The sequence below is a fragment of the Lutra lutra genome, chromosome 8 (genome assembly GCF_902655055.1).
Source record: "Lutra lutra chromosome 8, mLutLut1.2, whole genome shotgun sequence".
In the NCBI taxonomy this organism is placed as follows: domain Eukaryota; kingdom Metazoa; phylum Chordata; class Mammalia; order Carnivora; family Mustelidae; genus Lutra; species Lutra lutra.
Genome location: NC_062285.1, coordinates 113,320,930 through 113,335,493, shown reverse-complemented (window position 1 = coordinate 113,335,493; position 14,564 = coordinate 113,320,930). Strand labels below are relative to the sequence as shown.

Genomic DNA, 14,564 nt, shown 5'->3' with positions numbered 1-14,564 from the left:
CCTCTTGAACTTACCCATTTCCCTCCATTACCACGGCCTCTGCCCCAGTTAATGACTTTGGTGACCTCCCTACCCCTCCAGTCTGTCTGTCCTTCATGGTGATGTTTGATAAGCCTTTCTTTTTTTTTTTTTTTTTTAAGATTTTATTTATTTATTTGACAGACAGATCACAAGTAGGCAGAGAGGCAGGCAGAGAGAAAGGAAGGGAAGCAGGCTCCCCGCTGAGCAGAGAGCCCGATGTGGGGCTCGATCCCAGGACCCTGGGATCATGACCTGAGCCGAAGGCAGCGGCTTTAACCCACTGAGCCACCCAGGCGCCCCTTGATAAGCCTTTCTAAAATAAATCTGATCTTGATACTCCTCTGCTTAAAGTCCTTCCAGAGCTCCGCATGTCTCTAAGATAAAATTCAAATCAATTAGAAAAATTGGAAGGACCTCTGCCTATCTCTCTAGCTTCATCTATTCTGTTGTTGATTCCTTCAAGCTCATTTTCCCTAGTCATATCATCAATGTGAAGTTCTGTGAAAATGCCTTGTTTTCTCACTTCTGTGGGCACCAGCTCTTTCCTCTGTCAGGGGTCTTCACCCCTGCTCTCCTTGATCCATTAACTGTGATTCACCTTTAAAGAACAGGTCCTCTCCCAGGAGCCCTCCTTGAGCCCCTCCTTCAGTTCCCCCTCCCCAACGTGAGGTTTAGCTGTCCCTCCTGGGCCCGTCCCCTCCCTGCCTCTCTCCCTGCAGTGTTCTCTAGTAGTTTGAGCTCCCAGAGGCCTAAATCAGTATCTTCTGTCTTTATCTTCTATACTTACATATTTACCAGGTGTTCCATAAATGTCTCTTAGATGAATAGGCAGCTTTTCTTAGAAATCAGGAAGTACTCAATTTTGCTTTTATCAGAAGGAACCACTTATGCTTCATTTTGTTTGTTGTTTTCCCTTCCCTCTAGCTATGAAAAATTTTAAAAAGCTCTAGTGAGGTGTAGCTTGATCTACCTGTACAACTTGTTTACCCAAGCTCGTAGTAATTTGACACTGAACTCCAGGGGCGCCTGGGTGGCTCAGTGGGTTAAGCCTCTGCCTTCAGCTCAGGTCATGATCTCAGGTCATGATCTCAGGGTCCTGGGATCGAGCCCTGCATTGGGCTCCCTGCTCAGCGGGAGCTGCTGCCTCTCTATGTACTTGTGATCTCTATCAAATAAATAAATAAAATCTTTTTAAAAAAATTGATTCTTTAAAAAATCAAATCTTTAAAAATTGAATCTTTAAAAAAAAAAGTGGACCTATATGCCATCTACTGCGTAGATATTTTAGGTAAAATTGAATAGTTCATTAAATACAACTGAAATCAGTTTTATTATCTGTCTGACTGGGTATTTTTCTTTCTAATATATAGTAAAGGTCTTGGTTTGAACCCAGCCCAGGGACTGACTAGCAGAGCGGCCCTAAACAAGTTACTTAATCTCACTGAAGCATGTCTTATTTACCTGCAGACTCCGGTTGGTGGCAAGGTTACAGGTAATGCTATCTGCAAGCTGCTCCTAGGTGTGGCCCTTAGTTAGATGTCAGTATATGGGAGTCATTTTCCCTTTATTTATTTATTTTTTTTAAAGATTTTATTTACTTATTTGACAGACAGAGATCACAAGTAGGCCGAGAGGCAGGCAGAGAGAGAGAGGAGGAAGCAGGCTCCCTGCTGAGCAGAGAGCCTGATGTGGGGCTCCATCCCAGGCAGAGGCTTTAACGCACTGAGCCACCCAGGCGCCCCATCATTTTCCCTTTAAATAGGGTTTACATTTACAGTAAGGACTGACCATCAAGGGTAACTTTTCTCATTGTTTTCCCGGTGAAATCCTTAAATTTACTGTTTACATTAAAGCGGTTGCCTATCTTTTTATATGAAACAATTCATTTCTAGGTGGTTCAGGTTTTGTTAGTAGATCATATTCACCATGTATTTTAGGGATCATCCATATTTTAGAATATTTTAATTTCACTTCACAAAAGGATCTACATGGAGAGATGCAGACGTGTCGTTTCGCAAGACTTTAGGGCACCAAACGACTTGAAGAAGCTGGTTTGAGTTTCACTGAGCTATCCTGTTAACATCTGCTTTCCTGGTAGCAGATTTATTTTCTAAATTTTACTGCTACCTGTTTCCTCTGTCCCTTTGAGCTTATTGGACAATTGCTAGAGAAGAATTTGAGTCTGTGTAGGGATGGTTAGGTATTTTCTCTACAATGTGTAACGGTATATCTTTTAAAAATTAAAAATCTGAAGAAAGAAGTCCCATAGAAGTAAATGCTTCTTCCCCGAACCAGAATCTGTTCTTGGTTTACATTAAGGTTATTTTTGAAGGATATTGTTCATATGACCTCGGAAGACCTGAACTCAGGACTAATTACTATACCCATATCTTGGTGAATTGCTTTCCTGGTTCTGGGTAGCTGAGCCAGTTGGCCTGCTTCCAAAGCACATTTGGTCTACAAGGGAACTAACTGCCAGCTTCGCTAGCCGGCATTCACGATTAAAGAGAAGATGAATGTTGTTTCTGGCAGCAGCCGCTGTTTTGTTCGGGGCAGACTTAATACAACCCTGTAGGTCTGTGTATTAAAGAAAACAAGCTACACAGACACTCCTCTACCTTTCCGACTTTGGGAAGTGTCTAATGTGGGCCCTGGCAACACACATATTTTAAAATCATTTCTCAAGTTCATAGAGAGAAAAGTTTGGTTTTTGTTGTTGTTGTCTTCCTCCAAGTTTAGAAACTTGGAATCTTCTGATATCTCAAATAGCTTATGTTCCCCTGATGTACTTGGGCTACCTGCTTGTCCGTCTGTACTAAAAGAAAAGAAATCTGCGAAGCAACTTCTGTGTTATAACACACACATGTTCAGATCAAGTAAATAGTTTGCTTTAGGAGGAATTTGCAGCTCCTTTTCCTGCCATGTGGCTTTTTATTATAAGGAAGGTTCTTATGTTCAGAAAAAACTGGTGACTGGGTAACTATCCCACTGGGGTCTGCTGAGACGGATTCTTAACAAACATGAGACCTTAATAAGATCTTTGCCTTTCAGGGTCTCCAGCCTCATTTTCCTGTCACTTTGCCCCTCTTGTTCAAAGTATCTTTTTAGAACTATCTGCCACTGTTAAAACCTCCCCGAAAAAGATCTGCTCTGTCTGTCATTCACAATGGAGTGTGAATGTTAGTGACTTCTTCCTGCTATCAAAACCGTTTCTGTTGTATGGCTTAGTTCTAGCAGCACAACCAGACATCTTATTCTTTTTCTTTTTTTTTTTATCATGTGAATAATGTAAAGGCAATTTTTAGCAATGAAAGAGTTATCGGAATTGTGTGTGATGTGGGGAGTATGTGGGGGACACTTTTGACGCACGCCTCTAAATTAAAAAAAATCTAGAACTGCCAACAATAAGATTAGTTTGGTGTGTCTGTGCAGTGAAAGGTTATCGTGAAATGAGAGGTTATCACACAACGAGTGTGACCTAGAGAGAAAAGTTGTACGATGTTAAAACAAAGTAGCCAGAGAAAAATGTCATAGGCAGAAGCAGAGGATGTTAGAGGGGGGAAAAAAACAGTGAGATGATTGCCCAAACTGAAAAGATACATTTTAGAGCAGAAGTCACAAACACAGGGACATTTTGCTTCAGCATTCTATCTCTGATAGGGTGTGTGCGCGCACACCCCCCCCCCCCCACATTTAGGCACCTGTGTACCCTTGTTGGAGTTTCCAGAAATTAGAGAAAGAGGAAGAGGGAGAAAACAAAGATAAATATTTTGGTGATACATGGTAATTACCTCAGTTAATTGGAAGTCATTTGTTAACTGAAGCTAAACACAGTTGAGAACTAAGAAATAAATTGAAAAAGGTTCTGAATCCAAAATCTGTGTCAAAATATCCATGTACTAAAGAGCATCCTCTTTGTTCCTGCAAGATTGACTCTATAAAGTCCTTTTCCCTCCTTTATTGAGTTTGAAAAGTCCTTGTTTCCCTGGTTTCCTAGACTATCCCAAACCCATAAACCACACAACAAATAATTGCACAGCTTCTGTGACTTGAAAACTTTTCATTTGATCTTCACCATTGCTGCATGAAGTGGGTTAGGCAAAAATTATTCTCATTCTCATCTTTTAGACTGATAAAACAGATGCCTCGAAGGATTAATTGGCTTCTTTGAGGTCCCACGGTAAGGGGCTCAGAGGTTTTCTGGATCCACGGTCTGCTCTCTGCCATCACACAACCGGTTTTCAAAAGCATGTGTTTTTTTCTTCCTTTTTTTTTTTTTTCTTTCCTGCCCTGGAAACCTTTGTTCAAATAAAATCTTACCCAGAAGCATGAACAAATAAAACAGAAAAAAAAAAAGCCAAGCTGCTTTGCTTAAAGCGGGGTTGGGGGCCCAGAATACTGACAAGGGCAGTTTATTTTTCTTACTAGGAAAGCTTGGACATTTCAATACTATGCCATTCATCCATTAATTCATTCAAAAGTTTCTTGAGCTCTGATTTTTCTATTGATGCTATAACAAATTGCCACAAACTTAGTGACTTATAAAACAGTACAAATTTATTATGTTACCGTTTTGGGGATTCAGAAATCCAAAGTTGGCAGGCTTACTGAGCTGAAATCAAGGTGTCTGTGGGACCATACACCTTCCTGAAGGCTCTCAGGTAGACTTGGATCCTTGCCTTTTTCCAGCTTCTAGAAGCCACTGGCATTCCTGGACTCCTGATCCCTTCCCGGGAATGGCAAGTAAATGATGTCGCAGTTTGCCCTTCTTCCTTTATTCCATTTCTCTAGCCAGAGCTGGAAAAGGTTCTGTTTGTAAGGAGCCATAGGATTCTTTTGAACCCAGGGAATCTGGGGCAGTTTCTCCACCTCAAGGTCCTCAGCTAAATCCCATCTGTAAAGTCCATTCTGTCCTATAAGGAAAAAATCCACAAGTTCCAAGAATTAGGGTGTGGCCATCTTTTTGCCATTACTGTGCCTATGGGACTCAGACCCCCATGGGTCATGTGTTGTGTGTTGCCATTGAGACTACAGGAAGCTAGAAATAGGCATACTAACAGTATAATATGTTGCAAGGAATGACCTGACAGCCTGGGAGAAACGGGTAAAGTGAGAACCCAACAAAAAATAAAATTTTAAAAACAGTCTTTCAAACAAATACAGTACTTTGGAACTACTTAGAGGAAGATGGTCACAACCACATACCTGAAATGCTTTCTTCCCCTACCCACCTTTATTGAGGTACGACTGACAAAAATCCTATATATTTAAGGTGTACAATGTGATGTTTGAGGCACGTGTACATCACAAACTGACTGCAATCCAACTATCACCTTACAGTTACCCTTTCTTTTTGTGTGTGTTGAGAACACTTGAGGCCTACTCACAGCAAATTTCAAGTATCTAATACAGTCTTATTAACTATAGTGTTGTGCATTAAGTCCACAGAACTTACTCATCTTATAACTGAAATTTTGTACCCTTTGATCTGGGTCTTGCCCAGCCTTTGGTAACTCCCACTCTTAATTCTACTCTGTTACCATGAATTTGACTTTTTTTTCCTTTTATTTCTTTTCTTTTCTTTTTCCTTTTCTTTTTTATATTCCACATGTGAGATCATACAATATGTTTACATCTGGCTTATCTTATTTCACGTAGTGTTTTGTATCATGAACCTGAATCATCAAAAAAGTAAGGTTTAATACTTCTACCCACTGTTTCAGAAATAAAGGAAATGTGTGTCCTATATGTTAGAAAAAATGTCTGTAATCGATACAGAATAATACTGAAAGATTACTTTCCGATATGAAGAAGTTCTGCATTTCAGCCCTCTCCTCTCACGAGAGTACTGATGAGGGACATAACTCCCATGATGGCTCCTCTGTTCTAATGTTTAGTTACGGCAGAGTGAATTGTTGAATTTTACAAAAGGCGAATATCCCATACTACTAGCTAGGTATATACGAAAATAAATTACAAATCTATTTAACAGCTTTAAAATAAAGTGCTTTAGGAAATATAAGTTTGTCAGAGATGAGTGAGTGTACGAACAGATTTAATTTTAGCACTGGCCAAACATTCCTATAAAAATGAGCAGATTATTTTGCAATTATTATTAAGTGTGTATTAGGATATTTTTTAAAACTGTGATGGAACATATATTAAAAATTATGGTAACCTGAGAAATGTAGAATATTTTGCTGTGGCATGGATTATGAAATATACTTGCCTCCATACGCTTGACATCTAAAAAATTATTGAAGTTTTAGAGCTCTGCTATTTGTAGTCATGACCAGTGATCTGAGCTTTGTGGGGATGCTGTGATAGTATGGGGTGGTAAAGAGGACAGGATTTAGAATTGGAAAGACCTGGTTTTTTGTTTGTTTGTTTGTTTGTTTTTGTTTTTGTTTTTTTTTTAGAAGTCCCCAAATCTCTCTGTAGCTCAATTTCTTCACCTTTAAAACTAGGATATATGAATAAAATCTTAAGAAAAAAATCTTTTAGGGCACCTGGGTGGCTCAGTGGGTTAAGCCGCTGCCTTCGGCTCAGGTCATGATCTCAGGGTCCTGGGATCGAGTCCCACATCGGGCTCTCTGCTCAGCAAGAAGCCTGCTTCCCTCTCTCTCTCTCTCTCTGCCTACCTCTCCGTCTACTTGTGATCTCTCTCTGTCAAATAAATAAATAAAATCTTTAAAAAAAAAGAAAAAAAAATCTTTTAAAGGGCACCTTGATGGCTCAGCCTGTTAAGCAACTGCCTTCACCTCAGGTCATGAACTTGGGGTCCTGGGATAGAGCCCACATTGGGCTCCCTGCTTAATGAGGAGTCTGCTTCTCCCTCAACCCTTCCATCTGCTCATGATCTCTGTCATTCTCTCTCTAATAAATAAATAAAATCTTCAAAAACAATTTTTAATGAAATAAGGATATATGAAGCTTAGTTTGTGAGAAGCTATACAAAATGTTTGGTACATAATAAATGTCCAGTAAATGGTAGCTATTCTTCACTGCATTGTTGAAACACCACCAGTGTCTGCACTCACGTTTTTGGACATCCTGTCTGATAGTACTGATGAACTATACAGGCTCTTATTTAAAGCTGGGCCCTGTGATTGACAGCTAGATCTCACCCCGTCTTGCCTTTGCAGGAACATTGCTCAAGCAGTTGCCTCTCTTCTGGCCCACGTTGCCAGTTGCACCCTCTTTCTGTGTCATCCACATAGGCATACGGACAGCCTGGTCAGCTTACAGAGAAACCCCCCCCTTTCAAGTCCTTGCCAATCAGTACCCCACTTTTTTTTTTTTATTCATTTGTTTATTTGCTCTCCTTTGAAGGACAACTCTTTAAAAGAGCTGTCACATTCACAGTTTCTAATTTAATGTTCTAGTTTAATGTTCTCCTAAACCCACTCCAGATTGCCTTTTTGCCATAACTACTTCAGCAAAATGTTCTTGTTAGTGTCACAAGTGAGCTGTCTTCTGCCAAATCTAGGGGTCAGTTCTCTGTTCTCCTCTTACTTGACCTATTACGAGTATTTGACATAGTTTGACCTCCTCCCCCAGGTAATTTTTCTTTTTTTAAACTTGGCTTCCTCCTATTCCTTTGGCTTCTCTCTCAAGCTCCCCAGCTCTTTTGTGAGTTCTAAATCTTCTGCCAGACCTCTTCCAGTTAGAGCACCATAGGACTCAATTCTTTGTTCTTTGTTCTGTTGGTCCTCACTCCCTGGATGGGCTCATCCACTCTTTTGAATGATGAATAAATTCCATTTATACATCAAAGGCTATCATTTATATATCTAGCCCCAACTTCCCTTCTAAATCCAGATTCAAATGTCATGACCTAGTATCCCTCCCTAAGGTATCTCAAAGACCTTTCAAATTTAGCACACTCAAAATTCAGCTCCTGATCTTCCCTCCAGGCCTTCTCTACCCTCAGCCTTCCCCATACCAGTTGATGGCAACACCATCCTTCCATTTGTTCAAGCCAAAATCCTTGGAGTCATCTTTGACTCTTTCAAATCACACTCCAGCTATCAGGAAATCTTAGTGGTTGAGCCTGTAGGAGATATCCAGAATCTAACAACTTCTGGTCAATGCATTGCTACAACCCTTTCTTGCTTGGATTATAACAGGAGCCCCTAACTGGACTGTTTCTACCTATTGCTATCCTACAGCAATCACCACAGCAATCAAAGTGATTTTTTTTTTAAATATATTTTTTTTATTTATTTGAGAAAGAGACAGAGATAACAATAGAGAGCGCAAGTGGGAAGACAGGGAGAAGCAGGCTCCCATTGATCAGGGAGCCCAATGTGGCGCTTGATCCCAGGACCCTAGGATCATGATCTGAGCCGAAGGAAGATATTTAAACCAACTGAGTCACTCAGGTGTCCCCAGAGTCATTTTTTTTTTTTTAACAGTTATAGGTTCACAGCAAAATTGAGGGGAAAGTACAGAGGTTTCCCCTTGCTCCCTGCCCCTACACAGGGCCAGAGTGGAGTATTTGTTACAGCTGATACATCTACATGGATACGTCTTAATCATCCAAAGTCCATAGTTTGCACTAGGGTTTACCCTTGGTACTGTACATTCTGTGAGTTTGGACAGGGGGATAATGACATATCTACTGTTTTACAGAGTATTTTCACTGCCCTAAAAACCCTGTGTTCCACCTATTCATCCCTCCCCCATAGCCTCTGGCAACCACTGATCTTTTTGCTGTTTTGACAGTTTTGCCTTTTCCAGTAAGTCGTAATAGTTGGAATCGTAGCATGTGTAGCCTTTTTGGATTGGCTTCTTTCACTAAATAATAATATGCCATGAAATTTCCTCCATGTCTTTCCATGGTTTGATAGCTCGTTTCTTTTAGTGCCGAGTAATATTCCATTGTCCAATATACCACGGTTTATTTATCCACCTATCAAAGAACATCCTGGTTTCTTCCAAGAAATCATTTGCACAATTTAGTCTTCATTTCATTCCAAGGGAGACATTGTTATGAAGAGTGTGACCCCACAGTGCTGAAAGGAGCTTTAACCAAACTTAAACGGGATTACTGCCAAACTAGGAGAACACATTGGTAAAACAATGAAAGGGTTTGAGTTTTGTTTACAAGCCACTGTTATCTATGTACGGAGCATCTAGTCTCAGAAATCTCAGTAAATGGCCATCATCATTTGGTGCAGTGTAATATCTAGTTAGCGCGCAGATATTAGTGGAAAACAATCCAGTTTTTTAAAAAATACATGGCAACTGCGTAAATAGGAAGGATTTCTAACCATGCGCCGATGGACTTTGTGTAACTTTAAGATGCTGTAAGTGCATGTTAACTCATAAAAGAACTCTCCCATTTTAGGGTATCTTCACATCTTCATGCCTCTGCTCATGCTGTTTGTCTTCCTGGAATGCTTATCCTTTCCTTGTCAACTCTTGCAGACTCCTTGTCCTCCAGAAGCCAGTCAGAGTCACATTTTCTCTCTAGCTTTTCTTGGCACGGTCTTCCTGCCAAGGGTTCTTCTCGCTAAGGTTAATGGATTAATTGCTTCTGCCTTTGTGTTCCCAAAGCATTTGTCACAGAGTGTGCATGTTATTTATGTACCTGCCTCTGAGTTGCAAGGGCACCTTCATCACCTTTGTTTCTCTAGTGACTGGCACAGTCTCTGTTTCATAATATCTGCTCAATAAAATGGATTTGAATTTGAAACATTAGACCGTTTTTTACCTTCATCACTGATTCATCCAGCAAATATTTATTAAGAACTTTTAATATACAAGGTGCTATGTTACAGGCTACCAAGGTACTAAAAAAAGAGAACTGGATGCCTGATTTCTTAAAAACCTCAACTATAATATAATAAGAAAAAATAAGTCCTGAATAAAAGTAACTATAAAACATAGTTGCGTTATTTTCAAGGAGAGGCATGTGTAAGTGCACATGTATGTGTGTGATGACCTCACATTAGGGCTCAAGAATGTCTTCCTATTTGCTAAGAAAAATGTTTCCCCCTAGTAAATGGCTAAAAAGCTATGATTAAAAACAATGATTCCTTTGATGTCTCATAAATGAGGTTAAATCCTGTCCTAGATCTAAAAATACATCTCTCTTCCTCACTTTGGCGTACTGTCCTACACTATTAGAATTAAAGCACTGCTCAGGTTTGCTGCTACTTGCCAAGCAGTCTACCCTTAAAGTATAGAAAGCCTCTTTTGGTGCCTTGAGGTATGAATTTTATACATTCCTAGTTTTTAGAAAACACCTCAAGTGGTAGATCTTTTACATGTTGCTGCACGTTCCTTCCTAATTGCCATTAGGAAATTGGCTCTAGAAAGCTTCTGACAAAAACGAACAGTAATGTCATAGAAATGAAAAATCCAAACCACATTTTAACTGGCAGTTTTTAAAAATTTGGTGAGCATACTTCAATTACTCAACATTGGATTGTATATAAGCCAGTAGCATTTTTTTTTTTTTTAATGTAGATGGTCTTTTCTACATTAAGGTATAAGATATAATAGCTTGAGTGGTTACAGCTGTTAACTGGTCATCACCAGCAATCTTTCTGTTTTCATCTAGACTTGGATTATCACTTGCATTTATCTTCAACTACTCCTATTTAATCCTCTGGTGAAAACTAAAGGGATCTGCAGGAACCGTGTGACTGATGATGTAAAAGACGTTACAAAATTGGTAAGTAAGGAATGCTTTCAATAGCTGTGTTTTGTTTTGTTTTTCTTCTTTTTTTTTTTTTTTTTTGAAAAAGGTTTCATTTTTTTCTTGTCCCAACTTAGTATTTTTCTAAGACGAAGAAAGAAATCAATGAGTTATTCTAAAGGGTGTATAGAGAGCAGGCAGGGAGATATTTATGATCAAGGAGAATCTGTTGGTAACATTGGTACCTCACTGCGGTGACTTTGTTTCTTGTTTTTTTGTTTTTGTTTTTGTTTTTTTTTCATCTCCATCACAGGCAGTGAAGGACACTGGAGAGTTTTCTGTGTGCTGATGTGGCATACAACCTTGTTCCCCATTATCTCTTTAGTGGGTTTCTCAGTGTCTTATTTCCCTTCCATATGCCTTCCTTCTCTTCTCTAACAAGCCTAACAGAAAAGACCTGAAATGGCCAATCTCCCCCTTCAACAGCATGAAGACCCCATCACATGTAGGTGGGTATGTGCTCCCTCTGGGAACATAGCTGGAGGAGTGATTTGTTACCCAAATGTTGAACAGACTCCTCTCCCACATTTGTCACGTTGGAACTCATCTCTCAGCAAAAGCCATTTTACGCTGGTGCCCCTTGGTCACGACTAGCTTCGTGCCATGTTTCTCTTAAAATGCATACCATGGCACGAGAGAGAGAATACAGCATCTGGAATTCATTCTTCCCAGCTCTCCTGATCTAGGGGAGATTTTACATGCCCGTTTGAGCTACTAGGTGTGATTTCAGGGTGAGCACACTTAGAGAAGCATTTTTTTAAGTGCCCAGTTCAAAGCAACCAAGTGGCATTCTGTTATTTGAAAATTGTCTAGAGCACAGAGATGATACAAACATAGGGAAGAAATAAAGGTCATGATATGGACAAAAGAAAGAAAATTGTATTTGTTGAGATATTTGTCTTCCCTACTCTTGATCTATATTTCCTGGTTTATGTTTGTTGTTTTTGTTTTTTTTTTAAGATTTTATTTATTTATTTGACAGAGAGAGAGAGAGATCACAAGTAGGCAGAGAGGCAGGCAGAGAGAAGAGGAAGCAGGCTCACTGCTGAGCAGAGAGCCCGATGTGGGGCTCGATCCCAGGACCCTGAGATCATGACCCAAGCCGAAGGTAGAGGCTTAACCCACTGAGCCAGCCAGGTGCCCCCTGGTTTATGTTTTATTTGGGGCTTATAGCTAAACTTCAAAACAGAAGCTTAATTCTGTGGTCCGAGTCTTTCTGACTTAGCCTCAATGCAGTTAGAAACAGACACACACACACACCACAGACACGCACGCAATTTAGGTGGATTCCTTAGAAGGATGCCCAGAGGATCCAAGTTTTAAAAGTATTCTGTGATGCAGTATTCTGTGATGAAGATCTACCAGCACATCTTATTTGAGGGGCTGGTGACCGAACCAAAGCAGCATTTGCCTGCTATATGCCCCGCTAGGTCTTAGGGAGCAAGTGAGGAAAGTTTTTTGTTTCTTAAAGATTTTATTTACTTATTTAAGAGAGAAGCAAGTACAAGCACAGGGAGGGACAGAGGGAGAGGCAGAGAATCTCAAGCAGATTCCGCACTAAGCAGAGATACCACACTAAGCCCCAAGGTGGGGCTCCATATCAAAACCCTGAGATCATGACCTGAGCTATAACCAAGAGCCAGACGCTCAACCAACTGAGCCACCCAGGCACTCCTGCTTTATTTCGTTTTCAAAGACTACAGAGCGTGGACCTCTCCCTCAAGTTGCTTATGACCTATACTGCAAAGAAAATATGGGACATCTGGGTAGCTCAGTCAGCTAAGCACCTGCCTTCAGCTCAGGTCATGATCCCAGGGTTGTGGGATCAAGCCCCATGTTGGGCTCCCAGCTCAGCGGGGAACCTGCTTCTCCCGCTTCCCCCTGTTTCTGCTTTCTCTCTCTCTCAAATAAGTAAGTAAATAAATATTAAAAAGAGAAAATATATGCTCATATTATAATTTTTATATTGGTAAAAAGTTGCTCACTAAATGTTTGTTCAGTGAAGGAAGACCTGATGTGCTTCACCATGGTAAGAATTATGGTCCCCTGTGGTGCTTATTAAAATTAAAGGTATCTGGGCTGCCCTCTGAGAAACTAATACAATGACAGGTCTGAGGAAGGGCTCCAGGCATCTACATTTTAAAGAAATTTCTGGAAGGATATTTAAGAGCTACTGCTCTAGGTGGTCTGTTGGGTCTCCAAAATTTGGAGACATAAGTGTCTTGATCCTAATTTAGTCCCAGTTCTTATTTTGACTAGCTTTATCTATGTTACATAAATTTCTAGGGATCTCAGATTAATGTGAGTCTCAAAAATATGCTTAAAGTAGTTCACAACGGGCAAATTACAGCTCTCATGGGTCTGCGGGTATAACTGTGGAACTGAGGATGATCGATGGAGATCTGCAGTTATCCTAGGGAGCAAATGTCAAGTACATTGGCGATGAACTATAGTCGGAAGATGATGGTATATTTGACCACAGGCCAAGCATATCCAAAATTAATGTTGTGTTTAAGGAAAAGTGTTTAAGGAAAACTACTTAATGAGCATTACTTCCTGTGAAATGTTGAACCAGTATTTTCAAGAGGCATAAGTAGATATTATAAGCACCTTCCAAGATTTTCCATCCTTGTCTTTGACCATCTGTTTATTCTCAGTCTGTTACCTGTCTGCTGATACAATGAAAAATGGCAAGAACCATTATAGATTAAGAAGAGCCTGGGATATTCATTAATATTGACACTAAAGGATAAATCCTCACCCCAAGGGCAAATGTGAAATCATTAGACTGAAAAAAGAGGGTTTTTTTCCCTCCCTTCCAGCAACTGACTCAGGAAAATTTTTTAATTTCAAGGGTTGATCTAGTGAAATTAGTGTGTTTACTTTGGATTATTGAAAAAAAATCAAGTTAATAAAAAATAGAACTCACCAGGGGTGACTGGGTGCCTCAGTCAGTTGGACGTTCGACTCTTGGTTTCTGCTCAGGTCTTGGTCTCAGAGTTGGGAGACTGAGCCCCATGTTGGGCTCCACACTGGGTGCAAAATCTGTTTAAGAGTCTCCCTCCCTCTCTCTCTGCCTCCTGCTCCCTCCCCCCAAAAATAGGACTCAGCTGACTTCTAATTGAATAAAGACCTACATAATTCACAACCTGTATTTCATAGAGTAGGAAATAGAATAATCCCTGACCTCAAAATGTTCATAATCTAGTTTGGGAGATAAATCATCTCCATAAAAATATAAATGCATATCACTAATACCACAATACCTGATACATGGATGCCATTTAAAAAATTTCATGTAGGACCAACTTGTGCCGATATATTGGTTAAGGAATGGATTTTGGAATTTAGTAGACCTGAATTTATTTTTATTTTTTTTTTTAAGATTTTATTTATTTATTTGACAGAGAGAAATCACAAGCAGGCAGAGAGAGAGGAGGAAGCAGGCTCCCTGCTGAGCAGAAAGCCCGATGTGGGGCTTGAACCCAGGACTTGGGATCATGACCTGAGCCGAAGGCAGCAGCTTAACCCACTGAGCCACCCAGGCGCCCCAGTAGACCTGAATTTAAATCCCAGCTTTTTTACCTTAAATAACTACCTTTCTGAATCTCAATTTCTACATCCCAATTTTGTCTTAGAGATTAAATAAAAGAATGTATATATGATGTTTCTTATCACAGTTATTGTTATATAACTTCTTTGGGCCTCAGTTTCCTTATCAGTATTAAGATTAATAGTATATCATAGAGTGATTATAACGATTGAATCAGTAGAACAGTGTTCGGAACACAGCAAGTGCCTACTATATACTAGCTGTTAGTAGTGGTAGAAGTGG

General features: G+C 40.0%; 1 protein-coding gene across 3 annotated transcripts in view; it reads left to right on the top strand.

The window, feature by feature from the left end:
- The window catches only part of KITLG (KIT ligand), an 87,231-nt gene that overhangs the window by 24,030 nt on the left and 48,637 nt on the right, over positions 1 to 14,564 (top strand). For all 3 annotated transcript variants that reach the window (XM_047740253.1, XM_047740250.1, XM_047740251.1), the window contains exon 2: positions 10,592 to 10,705. In XM_047740253.1, coding sequence (XP_047596209.1) covers positions 10,592 to 10,705 — 114 coding nt within the window. The remainder of the gene's footprint in view (positions 1 to 10,591; positions 10,706 to 14,564) is intronic.